This window comes from Pempheris klunzingeri, chromosome 15, assembly GCF_042242105.1.
Source record: "Pempheris klunzingeri isolate RE-2024b chromosome 15, fPemKlu1.hap1, whole genome shotgun sequence".
Taxonomy (NCBI): Eukaryota; Metazoa; Chordata; class Actinopteri; order Acropomatiformes; family Pempheridae; genus Pempheris; species Pempheris klunzingeri.
This window is the reverse complement of record NC_092026.1, coordinates 3,418,684-3,443,993: the sequence shown is the minus strand read 5'-3', so window position 1 is coordinate 3,443,993 and position 25,310 is coordinate 3,418,684. Positions and strand designations below refer to the sequence as shown.

At 44.2% G+C, this 25,310-nt stretch overlaps 3 protein-coding genes across 3 annotated transcripts; 2 read left to right on the top strand and 1 right to left on the bottom strand.

The window, feature by feature from the left end:
* The first annotated feature begins 3,823 nt into the window (after positions 1-3,823).
* Positions 3,824-8,657, top strand: tada1 (transcriptional adaptor 1). Its single transcript, XM_070845352.1, has 8 exons — positions 3,824-3,934; positions 4,412-4,503; positions 4,593-4,658; positions 5,236-5,330; positions 5,531-5,743; positions 6,405-6,556; positions 6,668-6,824; positions 7,438-8,657. The coding sequence occupies exons 1-8, from the start codon at positions 3,852-3,854 to the stop codon at positions 7,588-7,590; spliced, it is 1,011 nt and encodes a 336-aa protein (XP_070701453.1). The 5' UTR covers positions 3,824-3,851; the 3' UTR covers positions 7,591-8,657.
* Positions 8,658-9,550: 893 nt separating this feature from the next.
* LOC139214077 (transcription factor Jun-like) lies at positions 9,551-10,948 on the bottom strand. Its single transcript, XM_070844815.1, has one exon. The coding sequence runs from the start codon at positions 10,627-10,629 to the stop codon at positions 9,625-9,627; it is 1,005 nt and encodes a 334-aa protein (XP_070700916.1). The 5' UTR covers positions 10,630-10,948; the 3' UTR covers positions 9,551-9,624.
* A 3,472-nt stretch (positions 10,949-14,420) lies between these two features.
* Positions 14,421-24,982, top strand: fggy (FGGY carbohydrate kinase domain containing). Its single transcript, XM_070845082.1, has 16 exons — positions 14,421-14,477; positions 14,760-14,953; positions 15,560-15,671; positions 16,020-16,174; positions 16,396-16,484; positions 16,992-17,107; positions 17,212-17,340; positions 18,323-18,426; positions 19,918-20,025; positions 21,368-21,429; positions 21,598-21,760; positions 22,620-22,694; positions 22,831-22,951; positions 23,113-23,207; positions 24,350-24,411; positions 24,658-24,982. The coding sequence occupies exons 2-16, from the start codon at positions 14,771-14,773 to the stop codon at positions 24,737-24,739; spliced, it is 1,656 nt and encodes a 551-aa protein (XP_070701183.1). The 5' UTR covers positions 14,421-14,477; positions 14,760-14,770; the 3' UTR covers positions 24,740-24,982.
* The last annotated feature ends 328 nt before the right edge of the window (positions 24,983-25,310 follow it).

The window sequence follows — 25,310 nt, the reverse complement described above, 5'->3', positions numbered from 1 at the left end:
GTCTGATTCTAATAGATACTGCAAGAAGGTGGTGCCAAAGAAGGTTTTCTGACTAAAAAATGCAGAATATAAATGTATTTAACGGTAATAAGAGTTCACTAAAGCTGTGTACGCTCAGTGTAAAAGATTCACAACAAGGCTCACCACTTGCACTGTCACTCTTTTTTGCTCATTTGTTGCACACCGAATATCTTTATAACTAAAATTTGTCCATCAAACGTCTGTTTTCCGATGTTGGTGCTTTCACTGATAGAGTTTGACATGTTATTTTGATTCTAAAGGAATAGTTTTTTGTTTTTTCAGGCAGTTAGCTTAGCTTAGCACAAAAACTGGTACACATTTGTGTACGCTAGGATGAGCATAGATGTTTATTGCTTAGTTATCCGACGGGAAGCCGACCTAGCGAGCCTGGCTCTGTCCAAAGTTTAAAAGATCCACCAAGCATCAGAAAACAACATGTAGAACTTACATGTAGAGATTTTACGGGTGGTTACATGCTTCAATTACAGACTTATCTCTGCTCCCAATACATACCCCATCACATAAAACCACAACTTATTAGTTGTGAGTTTGGTTTTTGTATGGATTAAGCAAACAAGCTTGGAGGTTAGCTCTGGAGGTGACTGCTGGTAGATATTTTTTTAAAACTTTGGACAGATATTCAGCTTACAGACATGAGGGTGCTACTTAGCTTTTCGTCAAGGAAGCACGTTTCCCAAAATATTACTTTAATTCCCTTTTAATTTAAGCACAAATGCAATCTAAGTGCATATAGACAAGAACAGATAACTGCACCTTATCAGTGCAGGTTTTATTGAACAGTTTTATTGAACAGTTTTATTGAACAGTTTTATTGAACAGCTAGCCATCCGAGCACACTTGTTCTTTAAATCCAACGCCGCTTTGTGACAGGGCCCCCTTCCTGTCACAAATCTGCCTCTCCAGCGTTGAGCCTAACCACCCCACGGTCTGCCGTCGCCACAGGAGCCATAACTGAAGTCTTCCAATAGCTCTGCCCACCACACACTGAACCTTCACATTTTAAACTGCCCCGTGGGGGGATGGAAATGCATGATCAGCCCACAAAAACCAAACTCCTGCACAGTCAGACGTTGGAACAGAGAAGGTGACATCCTTGGCTCGGGCGAGGGGACCACACTCAGGCCTGTACCACCTCCTATACCTGGCCGACAGGCCGGGGATGGCCGAGGTCTGCTGCGGTGTGGTCCACTGAGGACCGCCGCAGCCCTCTGAAGTGAAAGCCCTCTTTGTCGCCGAGTGAAGCGTCGCTGTCTGTGTATTCCACCACCAAAATGGCACCAGGGTCGGAAGATTTCAGGGAGAGGCTGGCTGGCTGCTGTTTGCTGAAAGACATCTGCTGTTGGGGGAATGTCCGTGAGAGTGACTCATTAGCCCTCAAAAGCTCAGTTAGTGTCAACCAGCAAATCAACAGGCAGGATGTGGAGCTGTTTTCTTAGAAAATAAGCACCATGACTAATTTTTGCCCTAACTGGGACAGTTAAACAACTCCATAACTAAGTCCGTTCCTAAGTGCCCTTTTGATTTAAAGCTTAACAGACACTTGTTTAAGATGGATGATCATCTGGAGGGATCTGGGGAGGCTCACTGGGCTGCAGGCAGCTGCAGTTTCCACTCTCCCTTATTAGTCTGCAACACACAGCAGAATGATCCTTCATTTAGCTGTGCAGCACACGAGCGAGTGCTGAGACTGTGGAAATGAGATTTGTTTTAATGAGGTTTTTTTTGACAGAGAGAAGGCCATCTAAGCACCGATCGCCAACCAGAGATAACAAACACAGGAACGTTTGAGCTGTCAGGAGTGTACTCCTTGAATTTCAGCTGCCTAATAACAGATATGCAGTCTGTTAAATACATCTATTAGTGACCAGGAATTCAGCTGGTTTTCATTGTTCTTGTGGTTGGCATGAAAAGCTTGTTTATTCTAGACTCAAACCTTGAAACCTGTTATCAAGTGGATCTCTTTTGTGAAGAAGTATGTCCTCGGAGCACTGCGGAGTCAGCATTAGTCACTGAACCCAGGACCCACTAATGGTCTACAGTATGACTGTTAACTGTATGTGTTCTGGATATACCATTTCACGCATTGTGATGGATGGCGTGAGTCATGAAGGTCTGTTTAAGGCTTCATGACCGCCTGGGGAGACGGAGCCCGAGGAGCGACTCAACTGTTTTTAAAACAGTGAAACACAAAAGGGCCTCACAGCCTAAACCTGCTCATGAGCCCCTCGGGCCAAAGAGCCACAAAGGACAACAGAAGGAACCACAGAAATGTTTTACATCCAGTCCGGTGGAGAATTTAAAAAAAAGACTCACTGCTATCAATAAATTCTACATATAACACTAAAAAACTAACAGCAGCGGCATTAGTTTTATTAATTTCCTTGAAAAGAAATGCAGAAATAATCAGAAACACATTCAGTAGAAAGTACACTTAGACATAATAGCACAAAGAAGAGGAAGATTTTTTTTTTCAGGACTTTATGTCTCTAGTTAAACTGAGTCCACACCAAGCGATGGTCAAATTAGATTAAACTTCTACTGTAGCCAAGCCTGGATGAGCTTTAAATGTGATTACTACATTTTTTTTCCCATCAGTTCTAAATTTATCCGGTAACTCTTCTTTGACATTTAGATGATAGAACAGGAAATATACTGTCTGATCTCGTAGTTCACATTTTAGCTGCTGCATTATTCAAAAGTAGCTGCAGATGTGAATGGCAGGAGCCTCGGTGGTTTAAATGGGATGACAGCTTGCTCCGGTTTTTATTAAAACTAACCAGATACTGGCAGCCGACTGTGTGTTGGAAGGAGTTTACTGAGATCATTAAAAGTAGTATTTGTGGAGTTTGTGGGCTGAAAAAAATTCACTTTACATCAATTTGATTGGGCAATAAAAAGGCTGGAAGATCAATAACAACACATTCCTGGAACTGGGGTTGGAGACATATTAAACTTTTAGATTTACTCTCACTGTGTTGCAAAAAGTTGCAACTCTGCTTAATGTCCCAGTTGACATTCTTGGCATTGATCAGACTTGCACACGGACCCCTCGGCCATACTTTATACTCATCAGCTCAGGCTCCAGTGAGCCCGTGGTGCCACATCAGCTCAGATCATGTTTTGGAACCAAACGTGCTCAATCTCAAAAATAATGAGCAACAAAATAGACATTTCTGCCTGGAAGTCAGATGTGGAGCGGCTTGTAAATGGCAGATAAGACGCTCCGCCTGGGAACGGAACTTGTTATTTGCATCACATTTGAAGGGGTAAAATGCGGCCTGACCTCTCTACTGTGATATGTGTTGACACTTTGATGAAGCAGCTCACATTTCAAACGCACTTCAAGCTCCAAGATGTAAGTGGACTGGGCTTTGCAGAATTTAGATCATACTCTGTTACCATCTAGTGGTGGAAGAAAATTACTACCTAAACAGTAGTGTGGTCCTCACCCTGTGGAAAATGAATCATTGATGAGAGGTACTTGTACACATGCCTGACACACTTTATGAGCATTTCTACTTGGCTACTCAGGTTGGTGAAGATCTGATCAAATTTATATTTTAAAAAATAATTTGTTTGGATTATTTATTTATTTTAATTAGATAATATTAATTAATTTTATTATTAATAATGTTATTTAAGCATTTAGGTGTCAAGTTAATGATTGCATTGCTTGTTCTTATTTTCATTGATTAGCAGACTGTAAAGTTAACCCAAGTTTGTTACAATAAAGTTTACAGGGAAAAAAAAAAAAAAAAGAAAAGAAACGTTACGTGTGTCGCCGGATGATGACGTCAATGTAGGACCGTATGAACGTCATGGCGGCTCATGCTAGCGAGCTGGAGATTGCAAAGAAAAATTTAACGGATGCAATCGGCGAAAACGTGAAGCAGTAAGTAAAATGTTGTTTCTGTATGTTTGTCGTGTTTTTCCCCAAACTCGTGTCCCGGTCGGCCGCCGGACTGCAAAGCCATTTTACCTTTAGCTAGCTTTGTGGACGTTAGCTAGCTAGCTAGCACCTGCTAATGTTTGCAGCAGCACCAATCAATGAGGCAATATTTTGGCTCCTATTCGGTATTTATGATGTGTTTTCAGGAGGAAATGATATTAATAGCAAACGTGAAGTCTGAAATTATCTTTACACGAGCTATTATCTGTTTTAACGTGCTTGTACGTGTGTGTGAAGGCAGCTTAAACATATTTGCATGTGTAACTAATGACTGTTGAAGACATGCTGAGCTGAGAGGACCACAGGATATGTAACATGGGCTTGTTTAGGAAATGGAAGCAATGTTGTGAATGCACCTCAACTCTTGGCTGCAGGTTTGTCCTGCGCTGATGTGTTTCTGTTTGCTGTCTCTCCCTGCAGTTACTGGGCAAACCTGAAGCTATGGTTCAAACAAAAGATCAGCAAGGAGGAGTTTGACATCGAGGCCCGTCGGCTGCTGGCACAGGAGAACGGTTAGTTAGCAGTAACAACACTGTTGGAAGACTGATGCTGTCTGGAAAAGGTGTTGCTTATTTTGTGTTTCCCTCCTTTTTCTCTGCAGTCCATGTTCACAATGATTTCCTCCTGGCCATTCTCACACGCTGCCAGATCATCGTCTCCACACCAGGTATGACTTCTTTCTTTAAAATGATTGATTTCTATTCAACTGCACGCAAGTTTGTGTTCAGTTGTCCCCTGCAGTAGCACAAGCTGTTGTTACTTCATTAGCTATGTTCATCTGTTTCATTGACAGTATTGTCTTGGCTGTTGGTCTGCGAATCTGCCAGTTGTTTCCTCGATTAATAGATTAGTTGTTTGGTCTGCGAAATGTCAGAACATGGTGAAAAGTGTCGAGCAGTATTTCCCCAAAGCCCAAGATGACATCCTCTAATGACCTGTTTTGTCCACTACGCAAATATATTCAATCCACTGTCATAAATGAGTAACTCTTCACATTTGAGAAGCTAAATTCAGAGAATTTGGGCTCTTTTTCTTAAAGCATGAATCAAACTGATTCGTGTATTAAAATAATAGATAACAAGTCGATTCAGTGGAGGTGTTTTATGTTTAGACACTTTCAAGAGCCAGCTAAAGATGTTCTGTATTGAAAATTCACATTATCTAACTAAAGAGAAATATTTTCTCCATTTTTGTTTCTTCAATGCATCTTTAATTGTCTTCTGTGTTCTTCTACTGACCTCTAGAGGGCGCAGGGCCACTACAGTGGCAGGGTGGCTCTGCTTCGAAGCCGGGCAAACCGAAAGGGAAGAAGAAATGTTCCTCGAGACAGAAATTTGATGTAAGTACTTACTCTCATATTCATCCCTGCAGAGGCTGGGCATGTTCAGCTTTGCCAAGTGTTAAACTGATATAATGGCCCAAATATTTGCTGCTATTGGGTGTAAATATAGTTTTAAGTGATTAAGTTAATCACTGATTGCAGCAACAGTCGACTGTCTGTGTGATTTGTATGCTTGTGCGTGTTGTTTGCACCCTCAGCATCGTTTCCAGCCTCAGAACCCTCTGAGCGCCGCCCAGCCTTTCAGCCCGCGGGAGGTGGGAGGTGAGGAGGAGGAGCTGCGTCTCAGCGCCCACACTCTGCTGCTGCCCACGCGGGGCCAGCTTGAGGCCCGCATGATGGTGACGGCCTTCGAGCTGGGCCTGGATAACATCACGGACGATGCCGTCAGCACCATGATCTATGCTGTCGAGGTTTGTAGCAACTGTTCACCAACAATGTTAAATCAAGTCTGTTTTATTTATACTGTACAAAATCACAAATTATAAATGTGCCTCTAAGAGCTTTGCGATCCGTATACAATACCAATGACTGTGTGTGTTTGAGTGACCACCAATATCATTTGGTTATGCTGTGACAAAAATATCATCACACACAGAAACATTGATGGTTTTCATGAATTTGTATGTGTGGATGAAGAAAAACAATAAATCGATATTTACAACCTTTTAACAGGTTTCTGGTAAAACTAAAAGACCAAAAGTAAAATATGTATAATATAATATAATATAATATAATTTATCTTCAGTGTGAAGTGTCCTTGGGTCTCATGTAAGGCACTTTATAAACCCAAGCTATTATTTATTATTCTTATTTTTATTAAAGTGTGTATCTTTGTCCAGCATTGGAGGCTGGTGTCCTTATTTCACTTTATGTCAGAGCGCTTACAGGACAAAGTATCACGCCTTAGCTGACAAGAAATGAATCTTTTTGTAAGCAAATGTCTGTAGTGACAAAAGTCTGACTTCAGTGCTGACTCATAGCTTGATTTCATTGACCCGCTGTGTTTTAACACCCATGCAGAGGCTTCAAAGCAAACCGAAACTTGACTTAATCTGCTCTGATTTCTTTCAGCACCACTTGAAAGACGTCCTGACTGCCGTGATCACCCGGAGGAAGGCGTACCGGTTACGAGATGGTCATTTCCCCTACGCCTTTGTCAGTGATGTCACGCCGCAGCCTTATTTGAAGAACAGCCTCGCTGCCTACCACAGTGTTACTGAATGGTAGGGACAGCTGTGTTAGCAGGTCTCATATGAAAACCCAAAGTTCATGTCGACATAAATGCTCTCCGTAGAAGTGGAATCGGGATTCATTTGACTTTTTCTGTCTTTCAGTCCCCCTCCAAGTGCTTCCCTCCCTGCAGGCCCACCTCCTCAGGTGTCGCCTGATGAGGCCGAGCAACAAGCCGTTCACTTATTGGCTTGTTCTGCTGACATGCTCCCCGCCCCCCTCCCTCCAATCAGCATGTTCGATATCCTGGAGGCTTTACAGGTGAGAGAAATGTGCTCTGACTCTAAAAACATCTGGTGCCATTTTGTATCAGGTGGTTGGTTGCACTGGTTCTACCCAAGTTATGTCCAACACTTGGGTGTGATTGATGAAAGTGGGCGTCATTGAGCAGAAATGTTTTTGTCAACTTAATTGTTTTTCAAGACAAACATTCCCTGGTCCCCTGGATTTGGGACTTTTAGTTGGACAAAACATATTATTTGAAGAGAGATTTTTCAAAATTGTGTGACAGTTTATGGACTAAATGATAAAACAAGAGAAAACCTGTTAGATGAGCCCTAATCTGTATTTTAATAACTAAATCTAGAGACCTGATCCTAGAAATAAAAGCCTCATACATAGAAATTCTTACAAATTACCAGAACATTCATAATCAGTATGTAGAGCTTTAATAACCTTGTTTAGAAGTCATGACCTAGATTTTAATTGCATGTCGGTAAGTGACAACCGTCTAATAATGAATATGATTCATTCTAAACATGTCAGCAGTATAAGTCTGACAGTGATCTGGTGAGCAGTGCTTGGACCCTTAGTACCTGTCCTGCCCTGGTTTAACCATCAGAGGTGTGTGTGGTTAAATATCTGTCTGACGTAGGTTCACCACGGCGTGATGCCCTCCCACACCATGTACGCCCTGAACATGGAGCGCATCCTCTCACGGCTCTGGCACCCCAGCCACGAAGAGCTGGAGCAGGACCACGTTCACCGGCAGCGCCTCGCTGTGAAGGACGGCCTGGTGGTCAGCTGAGAACCACTGACGCCGGACTGGTGATGAACTGTGGATGTCAGCAAACGATCCTCACTCGGAAAATGACTGAATACCTTCTTCTTTTTTTTTTTTTTATATATAATACCTGGAGCATCCCTGTTGTACGGCAAATTAAAGCGTGAGTGGGGCGAGATGAAACAGAGCAGTTGGACGGTGGACACAGAGTGGCCAGTCGACTGCAGCCACCAGCCAATAGCTGGCAAACTAACGTGGCTGCTTTATCTCTGTCTGCTCCACCAGCCAGTTTGGAGGGCGACCAACCATCAGTTGGAGCTTGTATTGTATGGTGAGAATCTAATTTGGTGAAATACTTGGTGTTTAGGACACAGGACCAGCAGCTACAAGCCCTGGACAGGAAAATAAGGTCCCACAGTGTTAATGTTGTGTGTGTGTGTGTGTGTGTGTGTGTGTGTGTGTGTGGGTAAGAAGATATGCACCACAACATCCTAAGAATAAAGCATTGTGTAAGTGACCACGTCACAACATACACTGCGAGAAGGAAAGACGATAAATATTTAAGCAGTGCTAAAAGCCCTGTACGCTCCACACAGGTGTTTTCATTTAATCTGCTTACACTTCATCCGAGGCTGCTGCGGCGCCGTGATGAGAATTAAGTGAGGTCGGTGACTCGAAGCACCAATAAGGAGGACAGAGCCGGAAACAGAACTGTCCATCTGCACCTGCAGGATCCTGACGGCGGCTCTAAACAAGCACTAAAGTGAGAACACCCGTGTGGGTTTACTGCAGGTTTGTAGGGTCTTTAAAAGCTGCCGGACAGCTGCTTCCTGTGCCATCACGCCCCTCGTTAACATACCTTGAAATGGTCGCTGAATAGATTTCTTAAAACCCTCACTGGTGCCTGCTTTTAAAGGCCGGTGAGCGTCCATCAGTGTGGGCGGGCCACACAGCTGGATTTCTAACTTCCCAGTGCACTCGGGTGTCTAGTTCAGGTGTAAATGTATATAAATTTGTACCTATTTCTATACAAAACTTGTTTGTAATTTATATTACAGAAAGTAAAGATAATAAAAGGTTGTTTTTTTTGTTTTTGGTACAAGTTGTTCACAAGCTACCAGAGAATATTCCTTCCATCAGGACATTTCCTTTGTGTAAACAGATCAGCTTATGCCTCATAGCTTTCTTCTAGGAGTCACCAGCCGTAGTGGGAGGACAGTGATTCACACACACACCCGTCCCAGTGCGCATCCAGCGCCTCTTGCCATATTTGGCTGCCTGTGGCTCACTTCCGGCGCCCCGCAGTCCAATGAGCGGCGCGCACACTCTCCAAACCAGCACCGGGGCCACACACTGCACCGCTGACTCAATATCCCGTCCGTCCCAGTTCCTTCAACAACAAACACTCCACGTAATGCGCCGTGAGGAGCGGATCCACTGATGAATAATTCAGTAAAGCACAAAAGTACTCGCACATCACGCGTGTCCAATATTTTATTTCGTCATATGTACAGTTCGGAAGTGCTCAAAAAAATACAGCGTACAAATATTATTACAAAGTGTTATTTCAGGTCTAACAGTTGTTATGCCTCTATCACAAAGTCGTATGAACAAGAAGGGTTAGGAAAGTAAGGCAGTGCTTGTCAGTAAACGCTACACACACACCTATAAGAGTCCTTGCGTAAAGGTGTGACGCTGAAGGGAAACTTTAAAAATAAAAAAAAAGAAGAAGACAAATTGCCAGAAATATCAAACAGGTCACCCCAGAGGAGGATTTGGAGCAAATGTTCCCTCTGAGCTGTGTGGCCTCTGCTCGTTAATGTTTCATCACACTGACTGAAACAGTCTCGTCGGGCTCCTTTCGTTCTTCTTTGTCTGCACAAACTTAGTGGCTACAGCCTGAGCGGGTCATTTGGTGGAAAACTGAAATGAGACGCAGGAACCACCCCCCCACCCATCCACCCAACCCTCCCACCCACCCCAAACAAGCTAAACAGACCCACTTTAAGCTGCATTTGGTCCCCAAGAAATGTCCCTTGGTTCCTTTCCCTTGGCAGTCTAGAAAGCTTGGAGCTGCTGCGTCAAGATGAGCTGGCATCCGCTGTTAACGTGGTCCATGACCTTCTGCTTGAGCAGAGCCAGCTCGTCCCGGAGGACGTTGGCAGAGGAAACCAACTCCGTGTTTTGGCTCTTCAGGTTTTTGACCCTGTCCTCCAGCCGGGAGATCCTCTCCAACTTCCTTTTCCGGCATTTGGACGCGGCCACCCTGTTCCTCATGCGCTTCCTCTCCGCCTTGATGCGCTCCTGGTTCTCCATGTCGATGGGGGAGAGCGGCGGGGTGTCGCCGGACATCTCGGGCACCGTCTGCGGCTCCTCTTTGAGCGCGTGTAGCCGCGAGTGCTGCGCAGCCGCCAGCTGGTGGTCCATGTGGTTGTGGGACGGCTGCGGGGCGGCTGGATAACTCATGGGTGGGTGCCTCTCGCCGGCAGGTGCAGCCGCAGAGCCCACGGCCCGGCTGAAGGAGCCCAGGTTCGTGTACTCCGGCGGGTCCGTGCGCACCGTGCAGCTGTAGGGAAGCCCGCCGCCCTCGGACGCAGCAGAGCCGGACGCCATGCTGCTGGACGCGCCGGTCTGTGCGTCGGGGTGGACGGCGGGTGGCTGCTGGTGGTAGTGGAGCTCAGCCAGTGCCCTCACAAAGCCCTCGGCAAACCCCTCCTGCTCGTCCGTGATGTTCTTGGGACAGACGAACTGGGTCGGGGTGGGAGTCGTCAGCCCGGTGCAGGATTGGATGATTAACCTCTCCAGCTCAGGCGAGGCCAGCTTCAGCAGCCCCACATCGGGGGACGTCAGGATGTCCAGGGCCTTGGAGCTCAGCTGGGGTTTGAAGTTTTTCGGGTCGTTCAGATTCAGGGTCATGGTCTGCTTGAGGGTTTTGGGGTTGAACCCATACACCGTCGCCCCGTCATGCTGAGAGTTGGACGCGTTGACGGCTTCGTCGTAGAAAGTCGCTTCCATTTTTCTGGACATAAAGTTTTTCTCACCTTCGGGGAGATTTATTCTCATTTAAAACAAGAGTCCCGCCTCAGATCGAGCGCTCACATATGTCCCGTGCCTCTCCGGCCCTCCGCCGTCTTGTGATTGACTCGGTCCGCCTATTGTCGAAGTTCAACTCACTTGACAACTTCGCGTCCTGAGAAAAACTTTTCTCTCGTGGATCGCGCGATCATCAACAACAACAACAAAAAGAAAGAAAAAAAAAAAAGAAAGTCGTCCTCGCGCCGCCGAGCCTCCGCGTGCTCACACCTGAAGTATCCGCTTTGATTCAGCCTCCTTCCCAAAAACTAGAAACTGGGCCTGAATACGGATAATACTTTCTATCACTTCCAACGTGGAGACGAACTTTATCCACCTCTAAGCTGCAGCTCCACTGAAAATAACAATGATGTCATTTCTACGGGCTCTGATTGGCCGGAGATGATTTGGTGGGCGGGGCGTGTCTAATGACATGCAGGTTGCTCTGACAACTAGCCATATCCCCGCCCCCCCGCGATGGTTTATGGGATTAGGTAATGCAGACAGTGGAGCAATGTACTCTGGGATTACGTAGTGTTTTTGAATATTTAGTTACCCGCTCAATTATTAGTTACCCCCCATCCTAAAGGGGTGGGGGGGCTGTTCAGCACTGATTAACACACAACAGCAAATCAATATTCTTTTTAACGAGATGTTTTTGATAAAGAACATGTTGAGTTGCACAGATCACTAGATAAGATTTAAGTGATTACTTCAGCATCACGATGCAGAGACATGAAGTCATCAGTGTCTAATATAAAAGATGGAAGAAAGAAAATGAGGTCATACCTGCACCAAGAGCTCTTTGGTTGTAAAGAAGGAAAAAAAAATATTCTTCAACATGTAGAGGAAGAGGAGGAGGAGGAGGAGGAGGATGATATGTGTTCTCACTAACACAATCAACTTTATTGGCTAAGCATGACACACACAAGAAATATGACTCTCTCAATATACTTCGACAGAAACAAACACACGGAATCCAAACCAAAAAAACAGACCTAAAGTACCACACACGACCTCTATACAGGTCAAACAGTCACTGTAAAATGTACATACTAGGAATATAATCTGCATAATTTAAGATGTATGACTATAATAATTGATTTTCTACTGTCCTGGATTTATATTATATTTCAAATTCATATAAAATGTTTGTAACATAGTGTCTGCACCCCAGCACTAGTCTTCATCACACAGTCCCTCCCGTGCAGGATGTACATTAGTTCTGTTCTGTGCTTCACTCATGAGCAGAACGTGAAGCGGCACCAGTGACTGAAGGCTCCGTACAGCTGCAGTCCAGTCCGTCTGGCCTCCCCCATTGTATTATTCAACATGTTCTCCTCAAGCCAACTATAAATAAGTTAACAGCCCCAGACAGCCTGGGAGAACCAGAGCTGCCTGAGGTCAGCGCTCTTGAGATGACACGCTGTCCTCACAACACAACACCCATTTTGGAAGTATTTGACAGCCTGAAGTGGAAATGCAGCGCTGGAATGCTTCAGAAACATCCGTGTCTGACACCACTGCAGCGAGGAAGGCGAGCAAGGCCTCAGCTCTGCCTTTCTTTCTCCCCTTTTCTCCTCTCCTAACACCACAGAGCGTCCCCCCCAGTGTAGCAGTAACTTTCTGGGCCCCTTCACTCTCCTGCCGTCTCTTTCTGCACACCTGTGTTTGAGCCCCACCGTGGAGGATCTTCCCATCAAAGTGCCGCCGTGCCCCGGCCCTGCTTCCTGTTTCTCTGTCAGCTTTTCCCCTCTGCTGGCCTGACGGGCTCGCTTTTAGATAACAGCGCTTCCCTCCTCCCTGCCCGGGCCAGCTGTTTCCACTGCATGAAGTTTTCTAATCAGGAGCTGGCCCTGCCTGCCTCCCAACAGGCCCGCCTTTGTTGCTCTGAGGTGGGACACGGAGACGCTCCCCCTTTTCAAAAGAGCAAAACACAGAGAAAGACTATATATGCACGTGTTGATGTATCAACAGAGCAAAGTTTTGATTACCTTCAGGCGTGGACCAGACGGACACGCTGAGCAGTAAGAGAGACAGATGAGATTTCAAACACTGTCAGTGCAGTGTTTGCTGAAGACCATCTGTTTCTTCCTGTCCTGCTGCTTAGTTTTACTCTGTACTCCATCTCTGCTGATCATTCCTGGTCCAAACACGCTGATCACAGCCGGGACCACTTCCTTTGGACAGCTGCGGGTCTCCTCTTAGAAAAGAACCACAACAGAGTGGAGAGACAAACGCAAGAAAGTTTGACGTGTGAAATGTTTTTGATGGCAGGTTATTGTCTCTGCCTTTTCTTTTTCCCCCTCTGCAGCCACTGCCGTCACAGATTACTATCCATTACACTGAGTGACGTCCTTATTTTTGCAGCTCACACAGAGTATGAGTGGTCAGTAGCTCACCTCCACTGTCTGGACGATATTTTGACAGGTCAAAGCAGGAAAAGTGTACGTTGTTTAGTTCTGCCAGTTCTGGAGCCCTTGCATTGTGCACGCACAGTTAAAATGACAGTTAAAGAGTCGTCATTAATGTTATTAGCTACACCTGTACTTCTAATGGTGAGGTCAAAATGCCTACCGGAAGAACAGGCTTGTTGGCTGAATCGTTAAAAAAAAGATAATTATAATAATAACAACAGACTTCTAGTGTCCTAAAATGTTCTGAAATCTTGCAAAAGACCGTGCGATTGTGTCATTTATACACAACCCACAATCTGTAGTGTGTAATCTATAAGGAGGCCTGAAATCCCAGCTTGCACGGCACATTATCCTAAACTAGCTTGTTTTCTTGGAGAGGTGGGGGTAACAGGGACAAATCAAATGTTGGGCCCCCGTTTATTAGTGCTCCCCAGTGCTCACAGCAGGAAACACATGGGGGCTTCGGTCAAACACTCAAAACAGGGATGTAGATTTTGTAGTCATAGAAACAGTCAAAGTTCAGGATATGGAATCTAAAAAAAAAAATCCTAAATTATAAATATAAAAATGCTTGAATCAGCCTTTAAATATCACGAAGGATGATCCTGGTGTCCAACTGTGGCTTTGAGTTTGAGGTAATAAGATGAACACAGATTTATTTAGTAATATGAATCACAGAGAGAAAAATATAAACCAGAATAACAAAGTTCAAGTGATGCAGAAAGTGACTTAGTGTTGATAAAACTTTCTTCTAATTACCTTCGGTGTCATGTTAAATCATATGATGCTATACCAAATGGCTTAAGAGCTCTACTTTACTATATAGTAGAAAAAAGAAATGACATCCAGGCATTACAGGCAAACTGGGACACATTAAATTGTTATTCAAGTGTAGGCCTAATAAATTAAATACACAATAATAATGATTAAAAAATAGACTGCAGTAATAATAATGATTGTTTTTATATCTTTAAGGAGGGGTGCAAGTACAGCAGATTAATTAATTCAAATTTAACTTCTTATAATTCATTTCACACAGGCTACAGCAGGTTAGTCTACATATCAATACAGCCAGTTTATCACATATGATGAGCTCATTATTGATTATTAGTAATGAAAGTTCCCACCTCCTGCACCGTCCACTGCTGTATTCTGTCTATGAAGATGTAAGCAGAGATTATTAGTCTTCTAAACAAAGAAGGAGAGAGAGAGAGAGTCTAAAATAATTCATTCACTGTCCTGCTTCAGACCTCAAACGGCTTAGAAGAAGAAGAAGAAGAAGAAAGAAAAAAAAAAACGACTTCGCCCTTTTTGGCCCCTTCCGCGTTCCGTCGCAGCCACAGTCTGCAGCTCAAAGTGCGAAGATCCCAAACTTCCCTCTGAGGGGATGTTTCTGTGCTCAGACACGGTTTAGACCTGCAGGTAAGACCCGACGTGTTGTCCCAGCTGAGGTACCAGAGCTCCTCCGTGTTTCATAGCGGCTGTTGTCTGCATTTAAAGGGCTATTCCGCGTGGAAACCCTCCGCTGCTCTGCTGCACTGTCGCGTCTCTCAGCTCAGAGTTAAACTGGAACAATTAAAAGCGAACCTACTATTCACATGCGTGCACACCTGTGTTTACCTAACAGTTCAGTACATGTGGACTGGCACTCTGACCTGGTTAATCATCTCCCTCTCTCTCCCTCCCTCCCTCCCTCACCCCCAGCTCTGGTCCTCATGGCAGAGGTCTACTATGTGGGGGTGGACGTGGGCACCGCCAGTGTGAGGGCCGCCCTGGTGACCAGGGGGGGGCTGCTGAGGAGCACAGCAGAGGAGCCCATCAGCATCTGGGAGCCCCAGTCTGACCACTATGTCCAGTCCTCGGCTGAGATCTGGGACAGATGCTGCACCGCTGTCCGGGTAGGAGACCTCCCATCGGATCGATTGATCAGATTAGATGGCTAGTCGACTAATCATTGGAGGCCCTTTTTCATGATTTGATTGATCCAGGTTCTCAAATGTGCAAACTTCCTGCTTTTTCTTGGTTTTTTAGTGATGAGAAATTGAATATTTTGGGGGTTTGGAGTATTTGTCAGACAATCAAGACATCTGATCACTGTTCTCTAATGTTTTATTGACCAAACTAAATATCCAGCAGGTTAATCTGTAACAATAATAATGGTGTCGTGCAGCCTGAGACCCCCCACAGACCCCACACCTCATGCTCCACGTGTGTTCACCTTAAATGATTTCTATTCTATTTCTATTTAAGAATTACTTTGACTCTTTCATCCATCTCTCTACTTTACGTCACTATTTCAAATATATTGAAATGGATTAATATAAATGTGAATATGTTGTTTCGGCTGCAGTGTGGTGTAGTCCTGTTTTTTTGTAATTATATATTATATGCTTATTTGACTGCTAAACAAATATGTGTATCAAAACAAACACAAATCTTGAAACTAGTCTTTAAATATATATATATATATATACATCCATCCATCCATATTCTCTGTGTTCCAGAGAGTCACTCAGGCTGTGGACAGGAGTCAGGTCCGAGGGATCGGCTTTGATGCCACTTGCTCTCTGGTGGTGTTGGACCAAAGTTTCCAGCCTGTTCCAGTCAGTCAGGACGGTGAGTGAAACCTTTTGTTCCTCACACATCACTCCTTTTTTTTTTCTTTAGTGCTCCAGAAAGCATCATTTATGTCCACGGAAATACTGATTGCAAACGTTCAGGAGGTTTTTCTCAGTGCTCTGGCGTGAAACCTTGTAGTCTAATGTAATGGGATCCTTTATTGATCCCTTCCTCCACAGCGGGGTCAGAGGTCAGGGTCGGCCACAGAGCAGGACCCCTGGAGATGCTTGGGATTATTTTTCTCTTCACTTAAACAAGGGGTCAGGACCCAGATACTTATTAGCCATTTAGTATATATTGTTTACATTCTGCTTTCACTAAGAGCTGCCCCCCCCCCTCTCCCAGGTGACCGACAAACGTGGAACGTGGTGATGTGGATGGACCATCGTGCTGAAGAGCAGGCGGCCCGTATAACAAACACCGGCCACGGGGTCCTGATCAGGGTGGGAGGGATCATGTCACCAGAGATGCAACCCCCTAAGCTGCTCTGGCTCAAAGAGGTGAGAGGTGAGCGAGGTCACCACTGATCTCCGCATGTTTTTATTACCGCTCTCCGTATCGCCTGCTCTTGTTTTTTTCCAGCCCTCCTTGTTTCCTCTGGAGGTCTGTGATAGGTGGACGCTTCAAAGCGCGGCCCCTGAAAGCTGTTTGTTATCACGATCCGTAAATACGCACACGATCAGCGGCTCATCGGCACGCAACTCTGCTGTCTTCTCACCAGAATCTAAAAGAAAGCTGCTGGAACAAAGCCGCTCACTTCTTCGACCTTCCAGACTTCCTGTCTTGGAAGGCAACCGGCTCTTTGACACGGTGAGCTTTGCTGAATGATGGTCATTGTGACTGTGTGACACATTATCCTTGTATCAAATGTCTGTTTAAAGCAAAGATTAAGGCTGTCCTCTACACCAGGGTTAGTTCTTTTATCATGTGTGTGATCCCTTCATTAGATACTGTTAATGTGACCCCACGCTTTACCGAATACATTACAGGACAATGTGTGTGTGCACATATACAGACATATAGAAAAACAAGGACGCAAAGCTGAACACAACACAAGTGTAAACATTTTAACTTTTGAGAAGACAAGAGTGCAAAGATGCTGGAATAAATATGGGATGATGATGTAAAGGTTGCTTTATATACAGGTGGTAGGTGGATATGAATGTACACAGTGTATATATACACTAAATATACAGCGTGCCAAGATTTGTGACGCCATGATACGTAAAAACTGTTCATAAGCTACAATATCTGATTCAGAATAAATAGATAAAGTGGATGCCTGATGTCTCAGTACTGTTCTGCAACGTTCCACAGGTCTTTATGTACTCTGGTGTGTAAATGGACGTACTGCCCCCCCGAAGGATGGGATGCCAGTTTTTGGACCAGCATCGGACTGGAGGATCTCCTGGAAAACAATTTTTCCAAAATCGGTAAAATACATCAACAAGCCAGCTTCTGAGATTTAAGAAAGTCGGAGAGTTTTTTTAAACACATCGTTCACGCCGTCTAAGCCGTGCTGCTCTCTGCCCTCCAGGCACTGTGACGTGTCCTCCAGGCAGCCCGCTGGGAGACGGCCTCACCCGGGAGGCAGCAGCAGACTTGGGTTTGGACCCAGGAACTGCAGTTGGTGCTTCTCTGATTGATGCTCATGCTGGAGGCCTTGGTATTGCACCCTAAACCTGTCTTCTCCTGCCGAATATATCTATTTATTATAAAGTGCATTGGGTGACTTTGTATGGCTTTGGGAAAAGTAAAAATGTTTCTTTTTTTAAGCACAAAACATGAAATGTGTCATGAGTGAGTGAAGGGAGGCAGACGGTTTAATGTTAATGTCTTCAGCTGGTGGAGGATGGTTGTTTGATGAAGCTCCTGTTTGATGAATCATCCATTAAACAAACTTCAGAAACAGTTACCTGGTTAACTTTTGGCACAAATATAAACTGTGCTACCAGAAGCCTGAAGATTTTTACATTTCTTGTGCACAAAGAAAAGTTTGGCCTGACGATGGTGCCAGAATAATCAAGAATCATCCTCAGGGGAACATGAATATCCACGCAGTTTTCCTTGGCACTCATAGCCGGCTGTTGTAGTAAGGATGCAACTACGATGACACAGTTAGCGCTGCTGTACTCTGTATCTGAACACTTTGATAGCTCCAGGGCAGCACTGCACCTCTCCTCCGGTTCAGAATCATCTGGTTCATCTGGTTTTGCTCTGAGAGATAAACTGCTGATGAACTCTGCCCTCTGACCCCTGGCTGTTACCTCTGCCCATCACACATTGTTGTAACAGCCAGAGGTTAAAACACTCTGCACTTTTGGTGGCTATGCATGTCACAGTGATGTACACCCCCTGTGCACCCCCACCCCACCCCTGCTCACAGTTCACCCTCCCACCTTAAACTCAAACCAGCTTGACAAACATTATTCCAGCAGTTAGTGTCCCCGCTGAATCCCACGTCAAGGTCAGAAAAGCACATCAAAGAGATTTAAAGCATTTCATCTGCAAATCATTGTGATCCGTCCCAGACGAGCTCCAGCAGGAGTTTTCTAAACTTTCTTTCTTTCTTTTTTTTTACCTGCAAAGGTTCACACAGTCTGATGTGAATTAAATAGGATTGAAAACAGTGATTTTGCTCCTTCCAGGTGTGATAGGTGCAGATGTGAAAGGCTTTCACTTGCCCTGTGAGAACCAGCCAATCACCTCACGCATGGCGATGATCTGTGGGACGTCAACCTGTCACATGGCGGTGAGTGTTGTCCAGCTGCCTTTCACCTGCTGTGAGAAATGCCCTTAAAATAAACACCAGCGTTTCCTGTCATACATTTCAGTCATGTTGAGCAAACGTGCACACGTGCTTTTAAAAACAAGCATGTGGTGCGAACTTGCACGCTTTTCTGAGAATGTCACAGCACGACTCGTAGAAGGCGTCCTATAATTAATCATATCCTCACATCCTGTGTGTGTGTGCTGACACTCTGAGCTGATGGAAACACACTAATCCTAACACGCAGTATGCAATGTCAGCCAAAATAACAACAATAATACGGTAAAATGTTAAAAGCCAATACAAAAGAGTCAATAGCATAAACACCAGGGATGATTCCCTCATAGTAAGTGTCTATACCAAACTTTGAACTACAGATCTATTTATTTATTTAGCTAAGCTAAATTGGGCTGCTGTTTTATTATGTTAGTTAGTTGTTATATTTTGTTTTTCTCAGATGTTTACACTGCTCTTCTTTTAACCCTTTCATGCATAGAGGTCACTACAGTGTGCAGCTATTCAAAAGCTGTTTTCTTGTATATGCATGAGTTTTGATGGCATAGTTGCACATCAGCCACTACAGTGAAGCTACTGCATCATCTCATACACTGACCGCTGCCCAGCGGGAAGCCGCTGCAAGTGAAAAAACAGAAGAGTGAAACCAAGATGGTAAACAGACAGCCAGAAACACCAAGTTGCTCATTTCCTTCTGTTCAAACTTTCTATAAAAAGAAACCCTTGAGAAAGAAGAAAAACATGGTGACATCAAGTAACATCTACAGAGCCATGCAATTGCTAAATTTCCAAGTATTGATTTTATATTGTGAGGAAACTATGATTAATCACATGTCCACTGAATTGTACATCATGCATCAGTGGCTATATTTCAACTACTGGACATGTAAATATATCTTTATATCTTTCCATTGGGTTGAAAAAATAAAGTTCAAATCTTGTTTTTCAGCCTAAACAAGAATAAAAACACTTCCTGACTGAGGTCATCAGAATTCATGCATGAAAGGGTTAAGTACTTCTTTTTTATATAGGACTCTATTTTATATATTTATAGTGACGTGTGTAAATGTGTGCAGGTATGACAATGAAGTTCCTTGAATCCTTGAACTTAAAAACTGTAACATTCCTCAGAATTAAAAGCCAGATTATAAAAGGTGAGTGAGAACAGAAGGCGCTCTCCTCGGTGCCCTTATGGGATATATAAGGAACAATTAAAGGAAGAACGGTGGTGGACCTTAGAGATCTGAAAGAATTGGCTTTTGAGTTAATCCAGTAAAGAGGGAAGTACAATAGTCTAAACGTCTAGTACTGAAAACATGACTGAGTGTTTCCGCATCTTTCTGAGTACAAAAATCTATTAAAAGTAAACTAATGAATCATGTTTCCCATTCATGAAATTGTAAATGTGATCTATACAGGGCTAACTAAAACTATATTTCTCACCCTCATGTGCGTCAGATCAGCGAGCAGCCTCTGTTTGTTCCAGGGGTGTGGGGGCCCTGCCTGTCTGCCATGGTGCCCGACATGTGGCTCAACGAGGGCGGACAGAGCGCCACGGGGAGGCTGGTCAGTCCACCGTCAGCTTTACACACGATGTCACTGCCCTGCACCATGCAGCGCACGCACTGAAAACTGTGTGCAAGTGCAGCCAACATGTATATAAGCCAGGTGTAAAGTCGCCCGGATGTGATCGAGGCATCTGTCTCACTTTCAGTAACTATACTGCTGTCATACACACTACTCACTAAAAGTTAGGGATATTCAGCTTTCAGGTGAAGTTTCAGGATGAACCTAAAATGCATTCTAACCTTTCCAGGTGAACTTAATGTGACCTTCTCTAAACCTTTGAATGCACATGTCCAACTGTTCAGTGTGTCAGTACTTTCTGCACAAGTTCTCTAACAGGAAGCAGAATACATTTCCTGCTTCAGTTAGAATTGGTATTTAAACAGTCCTCCTCATCCTGCTGTTCACATTCTGACATCATGAGACCAAGACGACACCTAACAGTTGATCAGCAGCACCTCAACACTGGAGGCTTCAAACAGGAAGTCCTCAGACGGAGGTGTTCACTGAGCTTAGAGGGTCACAGAGTGTCATCAGGAGGTTATAACAGTGATACAGAGACTGGAAGAGTCACAGAAAGGAGAGGAGTGGACGTCCTTTGGCCACGTCCCAATTTATTGAGACACTGAAAAATGTTTTGTTGTGGTATACCTACCACTGTTGTTAGATTTTCTTCAAATACATTGTTTAAAATGAAGAAATCACCATTGCATGCTTCTACTTAAATGCCCTACTTTCATGATATAATATCACTGTAGCATTCACTTTTTACATTTTCCATATATTTCACCTGAAAGTCAAATATCCCTAACTTTTTGTGAGTAGTGTGTGTTATAATCATCTCAGGAAGTCTTTTTCAGAAAGATGACTACAAAACTTTTGTTTGGGGTAAAACAAATTAGTCAGGTGTTAATATGATTCAGCAACATCAGACACAAGGCAGATAAATAATGTGGTGACACGATCTTAACAGTTTTTTCAGAATTATTGGCACAAAACAAAACACTCAAACAGTCATTTATATGGTGAAAAGACCAAATATTTTACAGTTTCTTGTTTCTCAAATGTGATGACTTTGTTTTTTCTGTTTCATATCGTTGTAATTTGTAAATATTGGTTTGACAAAATAAGCTATTTTATACCATCACTCCATTCCAGTAACTACAGGACACGTTTGGATATATTTCACAGAGGTGATGCTCAACCAGCGATCAAAATTAACTGATAGATTAATCACTGATGGAATTAATCAGCAGTTGCAGCTTCACAAGCCTTTAGGCCGCCATCTGTGTCATCTGTGTCATCGCTGTGTGCCACACTGTGTTACGCTCTCCCCCCTCAGATCGACCACGTGGTGAAGGCCCACGCCGCCTACGCCCAGCTCCAGGAACGGGCCCGCCAGAGGTCAGCTCATACATTTAGCCCTGCACTTCCCAAAAATGTTCGAGCACAGCCGTCCTCCCTGATCAGCTGACGTATGATGATGATGATGATGATCAGTAAGCTTTGGGAAGGTCAGAAGTGTGGGAGGGTTGTGGGTTCTTCATTCACTTTGATGTTGTTTCTCCTCAGTGTTCCCTTCACTGGCGAGAACGTTTACAGCTACCTGAACAGCCACCTGAGTCTAATGGCCACCTCCCGCTCTGCCGTTGACCTGCTGGGCTCCGGCCTTCATGTGTGGCCGGACTTCCACGGGAACAGGTCGCCCCTGGCTGACCCCACCCTGAAGGGCATGGTGAGGGAACATGAGTCAGGGCCTCACGGGACTTATGGGGTCAAATGTTATTGATCAAAGAGTGGCCCCGTTCACACTGCACACCCTCCTATGACTTCTGACATCTTCTGTAATCTATAACGTGCAAAGAATAATAGAAAAGGATAGAAATCAAATTAATTCTATATCATCCTCAGTATGAGGCTGGAGGTGCGAGACAATTAGCCTAGCGTAGCGTAAAGACGAAAGTGAAACCATTCTTTGCTATATCCACATAGTTTTTACATTTCTGTGTGTGTTCAAGTTAAACAAGTGAGATAACGTGTTAATCAGTGAGATTCAGGAGAGTTTTTAGAATTTGGAGGAGCTAGGCTAGCTGTTTTCACTCGCTAAGCTAAGCTAGGCTAAGCTAAGCTAATTGCCTCCTTTCCGAAAATCCGGAAACTCTTTCTTTAAACAAAAGAAATCCATAATACACATAATTTGTACAGGTTTAGACTGTTTGATTGATTGATTTATTTATCTCTATCTTCTGTGTATGTATATATCTTGTGTTTCTACTCTTATTGTTTCATTTTGTATGCTTTTTTTTTATACTTTATTTGTATTATTGTTTCAGTCTTTAACATTTCACTGCACATTACACTGTGTATTAGTGTGTATGGGACAAATAAAGGTCTTATTATGTCTACAGTTATCTAGCAGCTAGTTGTAGTTGCTGACTTCACAAAGCACCACAGTCAGTTTTTATTCCAGGAAGCAGCTATCTGAATATTTTTTCAGCTAAATCACAGGTCATCTGGTGAATGATAGCTTGAATGTACCACTGTTTTTATTCAACACTGCGACATGTTCGTCTGAACGACTCAGTGTCTCGCAGGTGATCGGACTGCCGCTCTCCCAAACCTTGGACGACTTGGCCCTGCTCTATTTGGCCACTGTACAAGCCCTCGCCGTGAGTCCGCTGTGTTTTATATGTTTCAAAGTTTCGAATGACTTCCTCTGACATCCTAGTACCTTAAAGTAGGAACAGAAGTTGTTCTTGTTTACTTGTAACCTCATTCCCCCTGTGTGTGCTTCTCTGGTTGCAGCTCGGTACGCTTCATATTCTGGAGGCCATGAAAGAAGCAGGACATGACATCAGAACCCTCTTCCTGTGCGGCGGGTTGAGCAAAAACGCCCTTTATGTGCAGATTCACGCCAACACGACAGGTATGAAATATACATTTCACCCAAAAATATTGAGTAACGGTCGAACGCAGGCTGTAGTTTCTTTAAAATTTGTACCAAACCACACAAAACTTTGGTTAAACATCTCCTACCCTGCAGGCTTTAGCCAGTTCCACTTATTCCATTATTATTGTCCTTTTCAGGACTGCCCGTGGTGCTGCCTGACCAGATGGAGGCTGTGTTAATAGGAGCAGCAGTCCTGGGTGCATGTGCATCGCAGGACTACAGCACCATACAGGTGGAGTGGCACAAACAGGATGTAAACTGAGGTCATAGAGTTTACAGAGGCCTCGGCACAAACGTTTTCTTGCACGAAATGGCTTTTTTGGACTATCCGTGTGTTCTCAGTGAGTTCTCATGTATTCACGGGATGCACCTATTGCCCAACGTGCCCCTGCTGCTGATTCAATGTCAATAGAAGTTAAAACAGTACTGATAGTGAAGCAAACTTTTTTTATTAAATGAAAATGTGCTGGATAATGTTGAATTTTTCTGTTAAAGGATCCCTGCAGTGATTAGCAGAGGCTGAAACTCCCCGACATCAAGTCTTAAATATGAGTATAGCTTCAAAAATACTGGATCCTGTCGTCCTCATCGTTTCATCGACAGCTCTGCCTTCAAACCGCACACCTCCAGCCTGTAACACAAACCAAATCTGACATAACAATTATGTTTTTGTTTTGTTTTTTTAAACTCAAGAAAACTCGCTCCACGGCCACAGCAGCAGCTGAGTGGTGCTCCTCATGAAGAGTCAGCTGAGCTTCATGGGTAAAATCGGTGGTGTGCCCCTTTTTAAAAAAAAAAAACAAAAAACAAAACGTGCAATTCAATCTTCTTATTTTTCAGGCCAATCAAATTGTCCTCAAAAACCTTAAATGCAACTCCAGCTTCTGAGCTTCTGATCACTGACTCAATGCCTCCATCTGCTGGGTGGAGCCGACACGTGAAGTACGAAGTGCGTGGCTCTGCCCGCTTGCACAATGTGTTTAAGACATAAAGAGGGATGATTAATCTAGGTCTAGGTCAAGCTATCGACCCTTGGTGTCTCAGTACTAGAGCACAAGAGAGCCTTTAAGCCAGATATACTAAAAATAAGACGTTATTGTTTGGACTGGGCTGCACCTGTCAACCCATTTTCAGCCATAACCACAGCAGGCAGTTGTTGTGTCTGATCCCCTGAGCTGCACACAGTCAACTGGCTGGATTTTGTAGGTTTAGACAGCAGAGAGGCCCTGCACTGCATTAGTTATAAACTCAGTCACACCACAACCACCGCAGTTGGCTCGTGTTAATACAATAACTGGGTCACGGCAGGCCTGACACCGAATGTGCATAACATGATTTATTGAGAGAGATTTGTCTTTGCGATTTATCTTCTAGGAGGCGATGGAGAAAATGGCTAAAGTGGGGAAAGTTGTTCAGCCCGACCTCGAGCTCCAGAGGTTAGACGAAGAGATTTTCTTTTTGTTGGTAATATTTGGTAAAAGTCATGGCTGCTGGTCTGTTACAACTATTATACTGTCAAATGATTCTGTTAATTCAAGGTGAAACCAAATTTTATATTACTGAGTCAGTGCTAGTGGTGCGAGTCTGCATGTTTTATGACAATGAAAGCTGAACTACACCACACTGTGCACCAGGCTGGTGTAATTATTATTTCCTGCATTTCATTTAATCCCCTCTGCCAGCTTCTATGAGAGAAAGTACAAGGTGTTCCTGCGACTGTTCGCCCACCAGAGGGAGTACCAGGCCCTCATGAACCACAGATGACACGGCCGGTGGGAGGCGGCCGAGCTGGAACTGACAAAACTGGAAAAAAGAAGAGATGGATAGATACTGGGCTCTCTGAGGCCATGACTTAGACTTCACACATGTAGGATTTCACACCACCTGGCAGATGACATCTGTGGAGGGAAGCTTTTGGAGTTGGATTTTACTCTGAAAGTCAAATGCCATGGAGTACTGTCCCCTTCAGATGTATTCCTGTTAAATAATAAAAATGATGGAGCTGTGCCTTTCGCTGTCACTCCGCCCTAATGTGTTTTGATATATAATTTAGTGCGCACTCACAGCAGTGACACTCCCATTCACTTTTAAACATTGTGTCCTTTTGTTCTGTCCTCATTGTGTTTTATCTTCCACTTCCTGTTTTGCGACGCCTCCGCTGTCCTTAAATTCTCCTGTCTGCTGGTCACACAGAGGAGCGCGTTGCCAGCAGTTCCCAGGATCAAAGTTGATAAGCTCTTCGCTGATGCTGTCGACCCGGCGAGGGGGGGAACACCAAATCCTGCACAGCTGAGTTAACAGCCACCTTCAAACAGAACTAAGTTACAATAGGGGT